This window comes from Dipodomys ordii, unplaced genomic scaffold (assembly GCF_000151885.1).
Source record: "Dipodomys ordii isolate 6190 unplaced genomic scaffold, Dord_2.0 Scaffold10, whole genome shotgun sequence".
NCBI lineage: Eukaryota > Metazoa > Chordata > Mammalia > Rodentia > Heteromyidae > Dipodomys > Dipodomys ordii.
In genome coordinates, this window is record NW_012267226.1 from 13,882,964 (window position 1) to 13,900,554 (window position 17,591).

The window sequence follows — 17,591 nt, forward strand, 5'->3', positions numbered from 1 at the left end:
CAAGACTGGAAAGTGCTGAATGTTACATGAAGTGAAAAGCAAATTCAGAAGTTATGTTTACAGTATAAATCCAACGAAGAAAAAATTTAAGAAAGACAAGAGTCATAATGGTGAATTTTTTAAGAAGAGAAAGCAAAAGGAAATAGTAAAGTAAATCTTGACATATAATTTTGAGGAGCTAGGCATGGGCCTGAAGACAGCGGTTTGATCAGCATGGAATGCACAACATAGCAGTTTGCTTTTGCAGTTACCTTATCAAAAAAAAATCAACCTTCAGTTCCTTCCTAGTCATACCATCTTTGGCCTGAAAGTTGATGAGTGCTTTTCTCATTTGGAATTTAAAAATACTACAGGACTATCAACAATATCTAGGGCTAAAATAACAAAACATTTTAACTACACTACTTCTCAGACTTACTGATAGTTTTGAGTTGGCTTGTCATAGGTGGTGATGCTGTCTTTGGTGGTACACTTTCACTCTGAAATGCAGCCAATGGACCATCTGACTTGTTAAATGGGCTACCAGGTACCAGAATCCAATCAAAGCTCAGAACATTACATTTTATAAGCTAAAAGAGGATTACTGGCCAGGCGCCAGTAGCTCATGCCTGTAATCCTACCTATTCAGGAGACTGAAATCTAAGGATTGTGGTTTGAAGCCAGCACAGGCAAAAAAATGGTTGAGACTTGTGTTCCAAGTAACCACCAAAAAGTGGAGCTGTGGCTCAAATGGAAGAGTGCCAACCTTGAGCAAAAGTTCAGGGACAGCACCCAGGCCCACATTCAAGTCTCAGGACCAACACAAATCATAAATAAGGAATGAGGGTTACTGTTTATCTTCTGGTACAACTTATCTTTGGACTCCACCTAAAGGCTCCTGCCTAGTTCACAAAGAATCCTGAAGAAAATTAACTTGGTTTACTTGTATATAAATGCTCAGTACTTAGCACATATAATTTAATAAGAAAATCTCTAATTTTCAGTATTATGTGAATTGCAAAGGGAATTTAAACAACGTTTCTGGATAGGCTTGCCAATATAGATTCAAACTTGTGAAGGTAATGAAAATGTTTATTTCAAACCTGTCATATAATACCAAGCTGAGTTATATATAGAAATATTAACTGCATGATAGCTAGTGTTTTTAGGAATGGCCCACTGTCACATCAAAAATTTCTTACAACAGAATTTCTGCAGTAAAGTCCAACAATTAAGAAGACATCGTTTTTACTTTGAAAACTGTTGCATTAAGAGTATGATGTATTTATTTTTGTAAAGGCCCAGTACAAAAAATGGTTGAGGAAAATGACATTTTAACAAAATATACACCCGTAGAAAAAAATCCTAATATACTGACATTTAATTAAACAGAAAGCACTTGAGAACATACTTTAATATCTAGGCACAATTGGTCAGGTATTAATTATTTCTATTATTTAAAAGTTTAAACCAGGTCAACTTGTCTGTTGTATGAGTCCAATAGAGAAGGCACCTCTCTTACTCCCCTCAAGAATTTTTTGAGAGTAACTGTAACACTTTAAGGGAAACAAACAATGCGCTAGGTGTAAGTATAGATATAGTTGTTTAACACACCCTAACCATTTTATGAGAAACTAAGATTAAAATATAGCTAGGATTTGTCTTTTTACATCTTATGATGGGTGTGATTTCCTAAAAGGACACCAGAAGATAATCCTCCAAGCCAAGTTTTAACATAGAACACAAAATTTAAATTAAATATGCATTGGTCACTACTATGTGAAGAATTCTATGAATTAGTGCAATTCTTTATATCCCCGATGCTTAGGGGAAATTTTATATATACCAATAAATCTCAACTATTACATAACTCAACTTTTTATGGCTCAATAGTCTTAACCACTTAATGTTCTGTAAAAGATCTTAAAAGATATAAATGAAAAGGTCAGAACACTCAAATGGTTTACAAAAATTCTCTCTTTAAAACAAAGAGAACAGAATGACCAGAAAGAATAAAGTGTAAAATTTCAGGAATATAGTTTTTTTAAACTACTATTATGAGGTGATAAAGGGGTTATAAAGTATTGACTCTAGAAAAACAGTCCACCAAACTATTGCTTTCTGATTAAATACTTTACTACCAGTCAAGATGGTGACCCATTTGTTTTTACTTAGTGGCTATGTATTCAAATATCTTACTAAACAACCACTGAAAGTAATTTCTAAAGACAAACATCATTTTCCTCCAAAAGGAGTAAGAAACTTTTGTGAATAAACCTCAGAAAGGGATCATGACAAGTAAAAACAAAACAAAACAAAACAGTGTAAGAACATTAGGCTAATTTAACCTCCATTTCAACAAGATATGTACAATATTTACAATATGCACTGGTCAAAAGCTATACAATTTTGCAGACTGGCTTTACTTACATTTCTGCAAACGTTTTTGCCAAAATAAAATTATTTCAAGGAAGTCTATTTACAAACTAGGTAGCTGCTTCAGAAACAGCATGATTTAAAGTGAAATTTCAGTACAATGAAAGTGCAGGTCACGTTTTCAGATTCCGTCAGCATCCCATTTCCTACACTCATGTTAAAGGGATTATATTATAGTTCTAAATGCTATACTGTTCTTATATAGTCAGAGTGCTTTACTCATCATAATGCAATGATAACAAAAATTTGTCCACATCCATTCCAGCTGGAAATGAACTAGGTAGCTTCTTTTTCTGTCAAAAAAAAAAAAAAAAAAGAAAATAATTAACTCAAGATCAGATGGTTTTCTTTATAAATCACCTAAAACCTTACACTGGGTTCTTTTATTCTTTTTACTGGGTCCTATTAAGATAAAGTAGATTAGAATTTTAATCCTACAGATAGTTTTTCTGGTTGGTCATGGGGCCTGAACTCTGGGCCTAGACGCTGTCCCTCAGCTCTTCAGCTCCAGGCTAGCGCTCTACCATTTAATCATAGCACTACTTCCGGCCTTTTCTGTTTATTTAGTGCTGAGGAATCAAACCCAGGGCCTCACACATGCAAGGCAAGCACCACCTTCCCAGCCCCGACAGATAGATTTAATTAACTTTAGTTTAACGTTAGATCAGGGCAAAAGGCTTGAATCCAGAATCTGTGAATGCTAAATGAGACAAAACAACATGCTTTCTGTAAAGTGGCCATTACTGCCAAACTATATACCTTAAAAAGCTGAACAGATATTAAAAAGTTTCAGGCATGTATCAAATTCCAAACATTGACTATGCACCAGGTAGTTTATATTCACCCTAGTTATTCTTACAACTATAGGGTAGGAACAATGGTAAATTTAATGCTCAATGATGAGGCTGAGAATCAGAGAAGCTAGACGAAACCAGTTTGCCACAGAGGCACCAGAGCAGACACTGCATCAAAGCCAGGCTTGCCGAGCACCAAACTAAGATTGCTTCCCCCTCTACACTATGCTTCCTCTATGACATCCTAAGTATCTTCAATATTTTGTAAAAAAGCAAAAAAAAAAAAAAACCACACACACACACACATATCCAGTGATTCTGGTTTGGTTCATCAATGCTATAGTCTACACTGCTTTCTACAGATCCTCACAGAAAAATTGAGTTTTTCCACATTCACATCAATGAGGATGGTAGAAGAGACGAGACATGAAGAAAACCTCTAGGTATGAAAGGAGCACAGGAGAATTTCACTCAGTAATTAGATATTAGTAGCATTTTCCCAATCTTCCATACCTCAATCATTCTCAGGAAAAACAAAAACTACAACAAAAAAACTTGCATTTTTAATGACAAACTCTTACTTCCCCAGGGAGACGTTTATAAATGCCTTAGCCATTGTTTCAAAACAATCTTGTTTCACCCGGACAACTTGTGAGTACGATGGTACAATCTCTGTCAATCAGGACAACACTGTCTTGATTAAGAGTTGATCAGGTAGTATTAGCAAAGAAAAAAAAAACAACTGTTGACTTCTCCAATATGAGAAGGGGGGAAGGGAAAGGTGTGGTTTGAGATTAGAACTTTACTTGCCTTGATTTTCTTCTTTTTCATCGGCACTGAGGAGTTTGTGAGATTTTTAGTAGACGGACGGGAGTTGCGCTCCCGTTCATCTAACTCCTCAATTTTCCGCTTTTTTGTGGTGCTCCTGGATGATGTTCGAAACTGCTGCGTGTTGTCTTTCAGGGGGGTTGTGGAAGTCCTGGAGATGGCCGCTCTGGAGAGAATCATCAGGGTGTGGGCGGCCATGTTGACGCTGTTCTCACTGCCCGTCTCGCTGGCAGGGCTGCAGGCAGGCAAGTCCGAGGCAGCAGGAGGAATCATGACTTTGGGAGCACCGCTGTCCTCACCAAAACGCCGACTAGAGGGCACTTTGATGCCATCTGTAGGTTCTTCTTTATGCTTTTCCCCTGCTCCTGAGCCAGGAGTCCGGGGTATGGGCAAATCACTATCGGTGAGTCTGTTTACTGGGCTATGCAACTGAACGTCCTGTAATATTTCTGTGGTAATCAAAGAACTGCAAGATTTAGTTTGTTCTTGTTTGAGATCCTTCACAGCTGTGCCTACTGAAACATGTTTACTGTTTGAGGATGTGGCTTGTTTTTTGGTCAATTCTTGCAGTGAAGATACAGTTTTCTCACTTCGTAAACTCCCATTTTGTTGCCCAATAGGCAGTTTTGAAGTGTCTGGATTTTTCTGCCTTTCTACATCCCTACATAATTCATTTTCCTTGTTAGCTGTTGCTTTATGGAAAGATTCAAGCACCATTTCTGTTGGTGAACCTTTTTTTTCAGGTTGAGTTTCTCTTACAGTGTTAGGCCGGCCAATGGAAGTTTCTGATTTAGATAGAATCTTGGGCAGAGGGGTTTTCTCTCTCTCTCTTTTGAAACCATTATTAGAGGGGGATTTTAAGGTGGAGGACACAATGGGTGAGTCAAGGTGAGGAAAGAGAATCTCACTCCTGTCTTTATTTTGGGAGACCACCTTTGGGTTTGTCACAGAAGTAGCAGCACTATCAAAACAGAGCACACGCCTGTGGCGCTCCACTGGCTTGCCAGCGGGGACTGAATTCTCTGCAGAGGGTACAAGTGTGTTTTCTTCCAATTTTTTCCCCAGTTCTGTGGCCATATTCTTGTCAGAAAGTTCAGTTCTACGAAAACAAAAATAAAACCCCACAATGTTTCCAGTAACATAAAGGAACCTTTTGCTTTTAATCTGAGCATTCAGTAACCTATGTTAGAGCTATCTTCTGCTCACCTTTGTACTTGAGATCCAACTGAGTAACTTGACGAATCTGCCAAATTATTGACCTGTTTGCCTGGAAGTACAGAACAAATTCATTAGAAAACCAACATTCTTGAGAAAAAAAAAACAGAAACATCCTCTGAAAGAGGAGGAAACCAATGACATTATTACACACTGTATAAGATCATCTAAAGGACAGTTATGTGTAAGCCAAACATTCTCACATACTGGCTCTTTCAAGTAGCTTTGTTAAAGTATCTATAAAATGGCCATGCATCTACTTTACAGAGGAAATCTCCACATAACTCTAAGGCCCTGCTTCAACTTCAGGCACGTATTATGAACGCAGTCTTAGTAAATCTAAGAATTACAATGTTCCATTCAGCACCCAAAGCACTGCTGTCATCAGGGGAATGGTTCTAATGACCCTATCCACAGATGCTCAGGTTCCTTATAAAAAAATGGTGTTGCACTTGCCCATCCTTTAAATCTTCTCTAAATTACTTAAAATACCCAATACAAGGCAAATGCCATGTAATAGTTGTTCTGTACATGTTTTTAACATGGAGATAATTTCCCCCCCCCTGAAAATTTTCTACTTGTGGTTGGTTGAATCTGTGAATACTGAACCCATAGACTCAGGTGTTAATTAGAAAACAAACAAGAAGCTGGGTGCTGGTGGTTTATGCCTAAATTCAAGATACCCAGCAGGCTGAGATCTGAGGATCACAGTTCAAAGCAGCCAAAGCGGGAAAAGTCTGTGAGACTCGTAACTTCTATTAAACACCAGAAAACTGGAAGTGGCACCGTGGCCCAAAGTGGTAGAGCGAGGGCTGGGAAGGTGGCTCAGTGGTAGAGCGCTTGCCTTGCATGCTTGAGGCCCTGGGTTCAATTCCTGAGCACCACATAAGCAGAAAAAAAAAGCCGGAAGTGGTGCTGTGGCTCAAGTTGTAGAGACCATGACCAGAACCCCCCACCCCCCCCCAAAAAAAAGAAGTGGTAGAGCCATAACCTTGAGTAAAAGAGATCAGAGACAGTACCCAGGCCGAGTTCAAGCCCCATGGCTGACCAAAAAACAACAGCAACAAAAACAGAAAACAAGAAGGGAGGCCAGAGTAAGTTATTATGGATATAACTTACATGAAAAATGATGAATATTTGAATGTATTAGGTACTAACACATTTCTCCTAATTCAAATATTCATCAGGGTTTTTGTTTGCTGGTACTGTTTTTTTTTTTTTTTCTTTTTTTGTCGGTCGTGGGCCTTGAACTCTAGGCCTGGGCACTATCCCTCAGCTCTTCAGCTCAAGGCTAGTGCTCTACCACTTGAGGCACAGCGCCACTTCCGGCTTTTTCTGCTTATGTGATGCTGAATTGAACCCAGGGCCTCATGCATGCAAGGCAAGTACTCTACCATTGGAGACACCTTCCCAGCCCTGGTACTGGGGTTTGAAATTAGCACTCTACCACTTGAGCTATGCCTTCAGCCTGGTTTTTTGTTAGTTATTTTGGAGACAAACTTTTACCAACTATTCTGCTCAGGTTGACTTTGAACAGCCTCCTGAGTAGCTAGGATTACAAACATGAGCCACCAGCACCCAGCTACTCTTGGTTTTTTGATACAGGTAAATAAATGGTTGGGCCATAGCTAATATAAGGGATAAAGGAAAATGATTTACAAACTCTACAGCCTTGCTATCCAGTTTTTATCAGTATCAGCAGCACTGGCTGCTCAAAGCTTGTTGAAGGACTCCCGACTCTGAATCAGTCCTGCATTTCACAAGATCCCAGGTAGTTCACATATAAATTAAGAAATGGAAAGTACTGCTCTCAAGTCCCATGTAAGTATACTAGGAATTTACTAAACACTTCAAGGCTATCAGGAGAAACAGAAATTAAGAACAATCCAAGGACGTGGACAAAAGTTAAAGATTTAACAAAGGAAGAACTTTATCAGAACTAAAGTTGTTCAATGACAGTTGCAACAACAGAGAATACAAAGCACAGAGAATACAAAGCTTTAAGTATGATAGTCTCACCACCACCAAGCATTCCAAATCAAAACAGCTGCTGCAAACACATGAGTATGAGGGTATAAAGCTGATATAAGTAGCTTAAAAAAAATCACCCTCAAAAAAATGAGATACCTGTACAAGGCTTTGCTCTTAGTCCTTGAGTCTTCTGAGATTTTGGAGGAACAGGGAATTGAGGGATACTTGTACTGCACACAGGTGCTGCTAACGGCATATGAAGGACCTAGAGAGAAGAAGCCATCGATTATGCTGTGTCTGTGAAGTTCCACTGCACCATTTCTAACTCACAAATCTTACCTGCTGAGGAGGGGCAGAAAAGGTATTTCCATTCTGACCAACTACAGACACAGGAATCATCCCCACCATTCCCTGGAGTACGGGCTGCACTGGAGAAGCAATTATGATAGCAGAGCCTAAATAATAAAAGAAAACTCACATTAGAAGATTTCCTCTCATCTTCTGGCATAAGGTATCAAAGTAATTCATGTTTTCAAATAAATGTCATGAACATCCCACCTTGACAATCTAACACTTCTCCAAAAACTTTTTTGTGCATTATATTTATTGTTAGTATGAAGTAGTTGGACAAAGGGGTTACATTGCATAAGTCAGGCTATGAGTACAATACTTCTTGGTCCATATCACTCCTTCCTTCTTTCTCCCCTAAAAAACTCATTTAAGAACAACAGCAAGACTAACAAATGAAGAAAAGGACAATCTGAAAATTAAGGTGTTACTGAACTTAGGCATGGGACACTAGCATAAACAAGCATAGGATACAGCTGGAATGTATTACACCTTGACTCCTCAAAAGAACAGTGAAACTCAACAGTAGTAAATGTTTCGAGTATTAATCTTATGCCAGAAATAGAGTCAACTGAATGTTTACGACCTAAGTCTAGGCTTATAACTGCAACAGGTTATGTCTTAACAATATTGGTCAAAAAGGGCATAGGTATTTGCTAACCACAAAGAACCACTGGGTAAGAACTGTGATTACATGTTTTTTTTTTTTTGCCGGTCATGGGGCCTAAACTCTGGGTCTGGGTGTTGGTCCTCAGTTCTTCAGCTCAAAGCTAGTGCTCACCACTTGAGCCACAGCACCACTTCTGGCCTTTTCTGCTTATGTGGTGCTGAGGAATTGAACCCAGGGCCTCATGCATGCAAGCCAAGCACTCTACCACTGAGCCACCTTCCCAGCCCGACTACATAAGTTATTAGCCAATCACACTGTGATTATAGAAATTTAGTCGTGCCCTATAAATTGGCTTTTTCCTAATACTAACATTTACTACTACAGCCAGATGCATTTCCTCACTTTCAGTCACAGCTTCCAGCCGCTCAAAAGCCTGTGCATGTGTATGCTGCTGCCCTTCCTTTCCATCAGCTCTAAATTTCTCTAAGCTTTGGCTCAATCCCCACACTTGCTACCAATTCTAGCTTCTCTTTGTAAGACAGAACTGAAGGAGATAACGTTTAAATTTAACCAAATCTGTGTGCCTGTTTTAAAACAAAAATAAAAGGGTATGAGGAACTTGAGAACTCTTACATATGGAAATGGGGATGCCTGTGCACAAGCTGGACTTCTGAGGAGTTCACAATCAAGGGTGAACATGGCCGGCACTGCCTACATATAAAACAGCCTGTGATGAACACAAAGCCTCCTCTGAACAATTCAGCTCTAAATACAGGACTCTTGATTTTGCAAGGCAGAAGAGAAATTACTGGTAACTATTTCTAGGCAGTCTTTTCCATTTGAGCCATGCCCTAGTTAGTATTTTTTGCTTTTTTGTTTTCAAATAGGATCTCATATTAACTTTGCCTGAACTTCCCTCAATCCAAGGTCCTTTCCACTTTTGCCTCCCAGGTAGCTGGGATTCCAAGCATGTCACACCATGCCTAGCTTGTTTTGGAGATAAGAGGTTCTGTAACTTTTTGCCTGGGGTGGACTCGAATCATAATCCTCCCTCCATGCCTGGCTAGAAGAGTTTTATGGAAGAGAAATTTCAAGTTGCCTTTCAAAGTCTCTCCAAATATAAGACAAATGCCTGGAAAACTAGGACCGTAACAACTAAAAACAACTCCTTTGTCACTGGGTTTCAACAGGTACTACGTGATGAGCTTTTTTCATTTCCAGTTATGTTCTTAAAGTTACCTTGTGAAAAGTTTGGTGACACAGCTTGGTTGAGAGCGAACACACTGTTTGACCTTGGTGGGGTCTGTAACTGAGGTGGAGGAAGAGGTGTCGTGATAGGGGCAGAATTCCCAGGTAATACCACAACATTTGACTGACTGACAGTTGTTCCCAAGGCTGTTGGGTCAGTCACACAAGTAGCTATCAGAATGTTATTTGAATTGCCAAAAGTTGTGCTTGTGGTAGGTATCAACTGTATGTATCCTCCATCCTTGGAAACACACGGGGTAACGCTGGTGGAGAAAGCAATGCTGTCTTCATTCTGAGCACTGCTTATTGCTGAGTCCTCAGGTTTGAGTACTAAGAGGCTCTGCTCTGCTGAGGATGAATCTCCAACTTCAACAGAAACAATGGCACCTGCCGGTTCTTCTGAAGATAAGCTTTTAACAAATTCTGCACTTTTGGCAGGTGACTTGGGAGAAGACAAAATTATAGTTGGTAAGTTTTCTCCACTGATACTAGACACGGCGTTGTTAAGTTCAGTATCTGAGGAAACAAATGGATCATCACTAATTATAATTTTAAGAGAGACAATATTTGATGCATCCAACTCTGCTGAGTTGTCACTGGAAGGTTTATCATCAGTACCTTGGGACTCTGGGTGAGAATTCCCCATGGAGGAAATGCCGGCTTCTGAAGGAGAGTGACTAGTTTTTATAGGATCGCTTTCTGGAGGCATCAGTGCTATGTCGCCACAATTTTCATTTCCAGCCAGAGAGAGAAAAAGAGAATCTCCATCTTCTTTCATGGAAGATGAAGGCTCTTGTGAATACACAATAACTTTCTCCGCTTTGTGTGGCTCAGTTTCATTTTCCATAGGATTTAACTCAATTGATGCTGGATCATTTGGTGCTTGTTTCACTGGAGAAACTGGATCTTCCAGGCAAATTTCTACTTGCTCAGATATATCTAAGCCTGGGCTTTCAACGGTTATAGGTAACATTTTACTTTCAAGTGAACAACTATCTTGGCAATTTGGTAGTCGTTTTGTTGCAACTGGTGGTACACTATTACTTTCAACTTTATTCTTGTGAGTCTCACTACAATCTGGTGACTTAGCACTATGGAAATTTGTCTTAAGTCTTGCTGTATTATTAGAATTTTCACAAAGCTGACTTTTTTTAGATGGCTTTCCAGTTACTGGAGTATTTGGGGATAAAAGTTGAGAACTTTTCCCAGAGAGAATTAAGTTTTCATTGTTGGTTTCACCACCTAGTGAAACAAATGAAGTAATTGGTATATCAGGCTGATCAGGCTGTACTTGACATTCATTCGGTATATTTGGGGACAAACAGGTCTTCTCAACCTCCATAACCATTTCAGTTCCAGTGGCCATCTGACTGGTGTACAATTCAGTACAATGCTGATTACATGCAACATCAGGACTTCCTCTTTGGCTGAAGTCACTGAGAGCTGCCACTGACTCAAAGGTAATGTCAAGATTACACTTCTGTTCAGTAGGTACAGATGTTTTAGAAGTCTTTTTCTGGATGCTAGAGCCTATTTGGGAAAAATTTTCCTGTGTTTTCTGTCCTAACACATCATGGTCGTTGTCATTCTTCAAAGCACTTAACACATCTTCATTCTGATAAGATGTACAAAATGGGGGCTGACTAGGTTGACCATCTGCAAAATACCAGTATGATGGAAAGACATGGTGAATATGTTTATTTCTTTACCGTACAACCTATTTTGCTAAGGAAGTACTAATCTTTATTCTTACTGATGCCTTTTTAACCAAGTGTCAATCTTTTTCTAAGACTCTTCGAAAACAGATGACACCATGAATAAAAAATTGAAGTTTAAAAATATCGAATATTTATAGTATGGTTTAAAAAAAAATCAAACAAAAGAAAAACCCACAAAAAAACGAAGAAAATAAAAACAACTGGTTCCACACATTATTAGAAATACAGTGGTAGTACTGGTGGTGATGTTGTTTCAATACATTGACTTTTCAACAGTGTTCCACTGTTTCTATTGATCTTTTTTCTTAGAAGTTGAATGGAGGGGGAACATTTTGCATTATCAATATATGATCTGTGTGTACTGTTTAACATTCAACACATATTTACTGAAGACCAACCATATGCATGGTTCTGGAATACAAAGATGAATGATCCAGTCTCTGATCTTGGAGAGATTAGTCTAGTAGGGAAGCAGATATAGAACAGAAAGTTATAATAAAGCATGGTAAAAACTGTAATAGCACAGGAACAAAAGGCACTTCTTTTTGCCTATGGGACAAGAAACAAAATGTTGTAAAGGAGGTGCTGTGTCAGATGATCTTGAGAAACAAGGGAAGTATGACAGACAAAGTAAGAGTTAAAATGTTTTGGAAATCAACATAGCACTATTCAGGATAGAAAATGTTAACTTGAACTAATATGATAAAATACAGGGAAGACCCAGACAAATCAGACTTCTATCAAAGTGGTGACACAGAAAATACTAGGTAAAATCCATTCAAATCCTTATTACATGGGAGAATAAGGAAAACTATGTTTAGGCCACATAAATTCAGTGTAGGTAATTTCTTTCTTATTTCTAAGTGCTAGGGATGCAAATGAGGGTCTTTTTTATGGAATATAAATTATTTAATACTCATTCACTAAGAAAACAAGTTTTCAAGTTTGGTTTTGTCCAAAGTGAAGCTAAATGAAGCTACACTTCTACATATAATAGAAGCATACACTACATTCTAGTTCAGATTAAGAGGAAATGGAGGACTGAACTTGGTTGCTGGCAGATGATTGAAAAAAAGATGTAGGCTGGAAGGTGGCTCAGTGGTAGAGCGCTTGCCTTGCATGCATGAGGCCTTGGGTTCGATTCCTCAGCACCACATAAGCAAAAAGAAAAAAGCTGGAAGTAGCGCTGTGGTAGAGCGCTAGCCTTGAGCTGAAGAGCTGAGGGACAGCGCCCAGGCCCAGAGTTCAGGCCCACGACCGGACCAAAAAGAAAAAAAAGAAAAAAAGATGTTCCAAAACTAGTTTTTGAAGATAAGGTGTGGAAAATTGGTATTTATTTTTTTATATTTTTATACAGGGTGGGAGGTGATGACTTCTAAAAACAGGTGAACAGAAAAGATAGCAAAACTCAGACAAGGAGCAGAGGTGGTACTGAAGCAAAAAGTATAGCAAGGCAGGATGGTAGTCATCCCTGGGGAACAGGGATGCAGGAGCACACAAGGAACAGTTATGAATCAGGTTTTTATGGCACTGGCAATATTCCATTTTTTCCTTTTTTAACTCAGGAGAGGATTGTATATGTATTTCCTTGATTTGGCTGATTACATTATTCAATGGGACACATGCAATTTTATTATGTACTTCTGTATTATCTGCTATACTGTACAATAAGATATTCTAAAATTCAAGCCTATCACTATATTATACAACTCCCTCCCCAACTCCTACATGACAGATACAGACCCTGAGTAGTCTCACTTGGGCCCCCTTACTTGGCTCAATGACTTCTCTCATGTGACCTTTGCAGATTAGGGGTTCGAATGGGCCTCACTAAAATTATTGTTATAGATTTTTGTCTACCTTGTCAACACTAGTACTATTAAATCATGCATGCCATAAATCTACTGCATTTAAGGAATAGATACTAAAAATCACCTATTAAAGTACTAAAAACCTAGGAGTCATTTTTATTAATGGAGAGATAATTAGAAATGTAAAAAAATAACCTACTAGTAATATGAACTACTTCCAATTTAAAGAATGTTTTTGAGTTTTGAGATTCTCTGTTTCGATCGAAAATATTAACAAAATCACATACTTACCAGATTCTTCTGTTTCAAAGGAGCTTTTAATAGCTGGATTTGTTTCTTCTGCCAGGACAATATTAGTACTGACTTCCATATGCTGACTGGAAATGCTTTGTGATAAATTTTTGTTATTCTTTGTTTTACCTGTTAAGGAACAGGAAATAATTAAATGACCAAATTAAAAATAAACATGAGTATTGCTTGGCAGTGGCCAAACAAATTTTAAACTTTGATTTTAGTTGTGGGATTTGGTTATTTTTTTTAAAAATTATACATATTAAAATCTGCTTTGTGTATCATTGGTAAGTATATATACAAAAACTTCTTTACCAGACTGTTGTGTTGTTTTTGTGTTTTATTTTATCTTTTAAACAGGTCTTACTATGTTGTGGTCTATACTGTAAGTAAGTGTGGGGTTCAAAACGACTTTAGCCTGTCAGCCTACTGGAGTGACAAGATTACAGGTATTTGCCACAATATCTGCTAGAACTGGTGGTTATTAAACTTAATCCCCTATATTAAGAGCTTTTGGAAGACCCATCAATTTGCATATCTAACAGCTTTTCATATAAATGTTGATACTGGAGCAGGGGGGATGGGAAGGGATGGGAAGGGGAACAATGCTTGATAAGAAATGTACTCATTATCTTGCCCATGTAATTGTAACCCCTCTGTACAGTATTTTCACAATAAAAAAAAATTAAAAAAAGTAAATGTTGATACTGTTGGTGTGGGGAACTATCCTTTGAGAACTGCTGGCTTAGATCCTTAGAAAGTTGCTTGTATACCTCTCCATCATTCAAATGGAGCTGGTACTGCTGTAGAAAACCTCAACAGTCTCTGCTGACTTGTCAAATGCCAAGAAAAAATAAACATTGTTCTCCATTTTCATAACTTTCCTTACAACAAAACAAAGCTGACAAAAGTCCCCTCTGTATCCATAGTGTTGCTCGAACGAAATGGGACTTTTTTTTTCTGATGTTCTGGGTAATGTTGTTTTACTCTGCTTAAGTTAGCAAAGAAACTGGAACCTTTTTGCTTTTGACTTAAAAAAAACTGGTCTACTTACCATAGTCAAAGAGATCAAAGAGTGCTTGAAATGCTGGGTCTGATTCTGTCTGTTCCAATATATCCTGTATAACTTCTTCAGACATGTGGATCTCACTCTGAAGAAAAATGAAGGCACTATCTTAATTGAACTAACATGACTTAATAGCAGAAAAACTAATTAGCAGGCATTTGGCAGTTTTTACTTTCTGTGTAGAGCATTTCCTTCAAGAAAATTTCCCAATTACACTATGCTCATTTAAGAGAAAATATGGCCAGGTACCAGTGGATGTTCATCCCTGGAACCCTAGCTACTTGAGAAGTTGAGATCTGAGGATCACAGTTCAATGCCAGCCCAAGCAGGAAAGTCTGTGAGATTCTTTATCTGCAATTAACTACCAGAAACCAGAAAGTAGTGCTGTGGCTCACAGTGGTAGAGCGCTAGGCCTGAGTATAGTAGCTCAGGGACAGGACTCAGGCCCTGAGTTCAAGACCCATGACCAACAACAAAAAAGAAAACAGCAAGACTAGGAAACAGAATGTAACTGTTAATTCATTCCAGTTCCTACATTTAAATTACTTTGGTGATTTTTAAAACCTATGTATATTTCTGAGCATTAAATCACAGAAAATAATTTAAAATCAGAAACATTACTATCAATTTTAACTGCAACACACACACACACAGAGAGAGAGAGAGAGAGAGAGAGAGAGAGATACCGGAAGTCCCAGGAGTTCATCAATTGAAGTTTCTGGCTCAGTTGGGTTGCTGTCAGTTTGCTTAGGCACTTGAGCAATATTGTTATCACTGTAAGATAGGAAAGAAAACTTTAGCATAGTTATGCAATTAGGAGTATGAACTAGGGATTTTAAGCATAGATTACCTTACCTAATCAAAAATTTATTAATGTTTTCTGCTAGTTTTTCTTGAAGTGATTTGTTGCTTAATATTTTTTCTCGTGCATTTTCAATAACCATTTGCTGGAAAACAAAGCTGATATTAATAGAAGGCTAGGAAAGAATATTATATTGTCTGAAAAAAAATTCACTGGAGCCAGGAAAAACTCATGTTTTGGTGTCTCCTCCATATTAAAACATGAATACAACATTTTACAATTTAGGACTATTTCCACATCATTCACCAACTCTTTCTTAATTGCTTAAAGAATATAGGTCTATCCTCTTGAGCTCACTGCCAAAGTGTTTAATAATCTGGTCTCAGTGAATGTCCTATTATATTGTATTACCAACAGAAAACTTAGTTTTCTAAATGTGTCAATGTTTCTTATTTGGTGAACTGCCCAAGTATCCTCTCTTCACATACTAACTCACAGTCCGTATCTCTGATTCTCTATCCCAAGACAGTTCTTCTGCAGTTTTACAGAAAAACTGTATTTTTCTACACACACCCACTTGTGCAGGTAGCAGTGGCTTTAAATTAAGGAATCATTTCAAGTTGCAAGGTTTGGAATGGCCACTTACTTTTTCTACTGCAAAGGCATTTGGATCCTGGAAATTCCGTATGGTTGAATGAGGCCCAGACAAAGTGAAACTTTTCTTTTGTGAGTCACTGAAACACATTTTAAAATACTATGTTTAACAGGTCCAGTGATAAATACAAACAACTAAAATTTAAGATCATGCAGAACAGATATTTACTGTTACACAGAAGAGTAGAAAATCCATTACTGACTTGGAAGAAATCAATGTGAGGTCTAGCTTTACATTTGCTGACTATGGAGTCTTAGTATGAAGCTCTGATCCTTACACCCACTTTATGATGGTATAAGATCAATTGCGTTATTAAGCTTAACGAAATAAAATGTGGAGAAATAAAGCATATACAAAGCACATACAAAGATGTTCTTTTTTTTCAAGTCAAAAGAAGCCAAGTTTTCTATAAATACTAGATGTATAATAATGCTATTTTACTATGTTATGTGGTTAATTGACAATATTTGCAAAAAAGGAGTCCTGAAAGGTGGGGGGAAAAAGGACCATTGAAATTGTAAGCCTTGAGTTGGAGATAATTCAGTAAAAACAAAAAACAACAAAAACAAATTATATGGGTTAGCAGATGAGAAATAAGGAAAAATTTTTTTAAACTTTTATCTTTCTTGAAGGTCTTCAGAGATAAAAGAAAGGGCTTACCATGAAAACTGTACCTGAAACAATTCTATCAGCTAATTAAAACTTCAGTGTGTTTGCATATCATGAAATGTAATGGTATCACATATTTGTTTAAACCAATGCTTACCTCAAAAGTTTGAAATACTATCAGTTTTAAGATATACCATTATTGTGTATGCATTACAGGGGAAAAAAAAATTCCCAATGAAACTTCGATATACCATTGATTAAAGGACGAAATCCAGCTTTAGGGACGTTAAAATGTACACAGATATGTGTTTTGGCATTATACACATTCCATGTAATAGATTACCCCAAGAATTTAATCAGATCCTGCACCTGATTCACAATGTAAATTTGATGCAATTCTTTTGTTTTAATTGGTAACTAACAATATGTCCTCTATAAAAAAGCATTTACCTTTTTCTTCTACCAGGAGACATTAAACTGGTATGAGTTTTCCTTTCCTGAGGACCAGGAACGGTATTTAGTGCTTCTCCAGCTGTATCTAAAAGAAAACAAAATAGTAAGCCAAAGAAGCTAAATAGTTTACAAAACTTCAAATGAGATAAAAAGCATTAAATACTGATCATTATTTTGTGTTACATTCAGTAACATTTGATTGTTTACCGTGTGCGTAGCATTATAAAAGACATTACATTAAGATTAATGAATTATAGTCACAATCCCTTAATGGCTTATAATATAGTGTGGCTTTCTCAATTTAAAAAGAAGTGGCAGTGGAAGAAGTATAAACTAAACTCTGAGTATAGAAAATGATTTGAATTAAAGATGGAAATGAGAGAGATGTTAGTGAACAACATAGAAGACTGGGAAATGAGAGCTGACTCCTGAATTTGAATCCTAATGCAACTAAGATCTAGTTTCTTGCTTCAATGACCATGTTTTTACTATACAAGAAGCAAGATATACTACATGATCTCTAAGGTCATTTCTAGCTCTATAACTGAGCTAGGAATAAAAAAAAAATTTCAACACATAGAGATAAAATGAACTGGAAGAATATTCCTTAATCTGGGACAGACGCTGGCATTAAGGAAGGTAAGGAAACATAGCAGGATATTCTCTAAAAATGCCATATAATAAAGAATTAGAACAGAATTCAAGGCTGGAATTCAATATTATAAACAGGAAAAGCTATAGATTAAAAGACTTCTGG

The 17,591-nt window shown here is 37.5% G+C and overlaps 1 protein-coding gene across 2 annotated transcripts in view; it reads right to left on the bottom strand.

Annotated features, from left to right (window-relative positions):
* Positions 1-738: 738 nt before the first annotated feature.
* Positions 739-17,591, bottom strand: part of Npat (nuclear protein, ataxia-telangiectasia locus) — a 29,301-nt gene continuing 12,448 nt past the window's right edge. Inside the window, exons 7-19 of one of the 2 annotated variants that reach the window (XM_013009836.1) lie at positions 16,832-16,919; positions 15,764-15,851; positions 15,171-15,262; positions 15,002-15,089; positions 14,304-14,400; positions 13,250-13,378; positions 10,048-11,085; positions 9,421-9,945; positions 7,563-7,678; positions 7,380-7,488; positions 5,244-5,304; positions 4,020-5,136; positions 739-2,708 (exon numbers count right to left, since the gene is read on the bottom strand). In XM_013009836.1, the coding sequence (XP_012865290.1) occupies positions 2,631-2,708; positions 4,020-5,136; positions 5,244-5,304; positions 7,380-7,488; positions 7,563-7,678; positions 9,421-9,945; positions 10,048-11,085; positions 13,250-13,378; positions 14,304-14,400; positions 15,002-15,089; positions 15,171-15,262; positions 15,764-15,851; positions 16,832-16,919 (3,626 nt within the window). In that variant the 3' untranslated portion in view covers positions 739-2,630. Of the gene's footprint in view, positions 2,709-4,019; positions 5,137-5,243; positions 5,305-7,379; positions 7,489-7,562; positions 7,679-9,420; positions 11,086-13,249; positions 13,379-14,303; positions 14,401-15,001; positions 15,090-15,170; positions 15,263-15,763; positions 15,852-16,831; positions 16,920-17,591 lie in introns of both variants that reach the window. The other variant, XM_013009835.1, reaches the window with a different exon arrangement.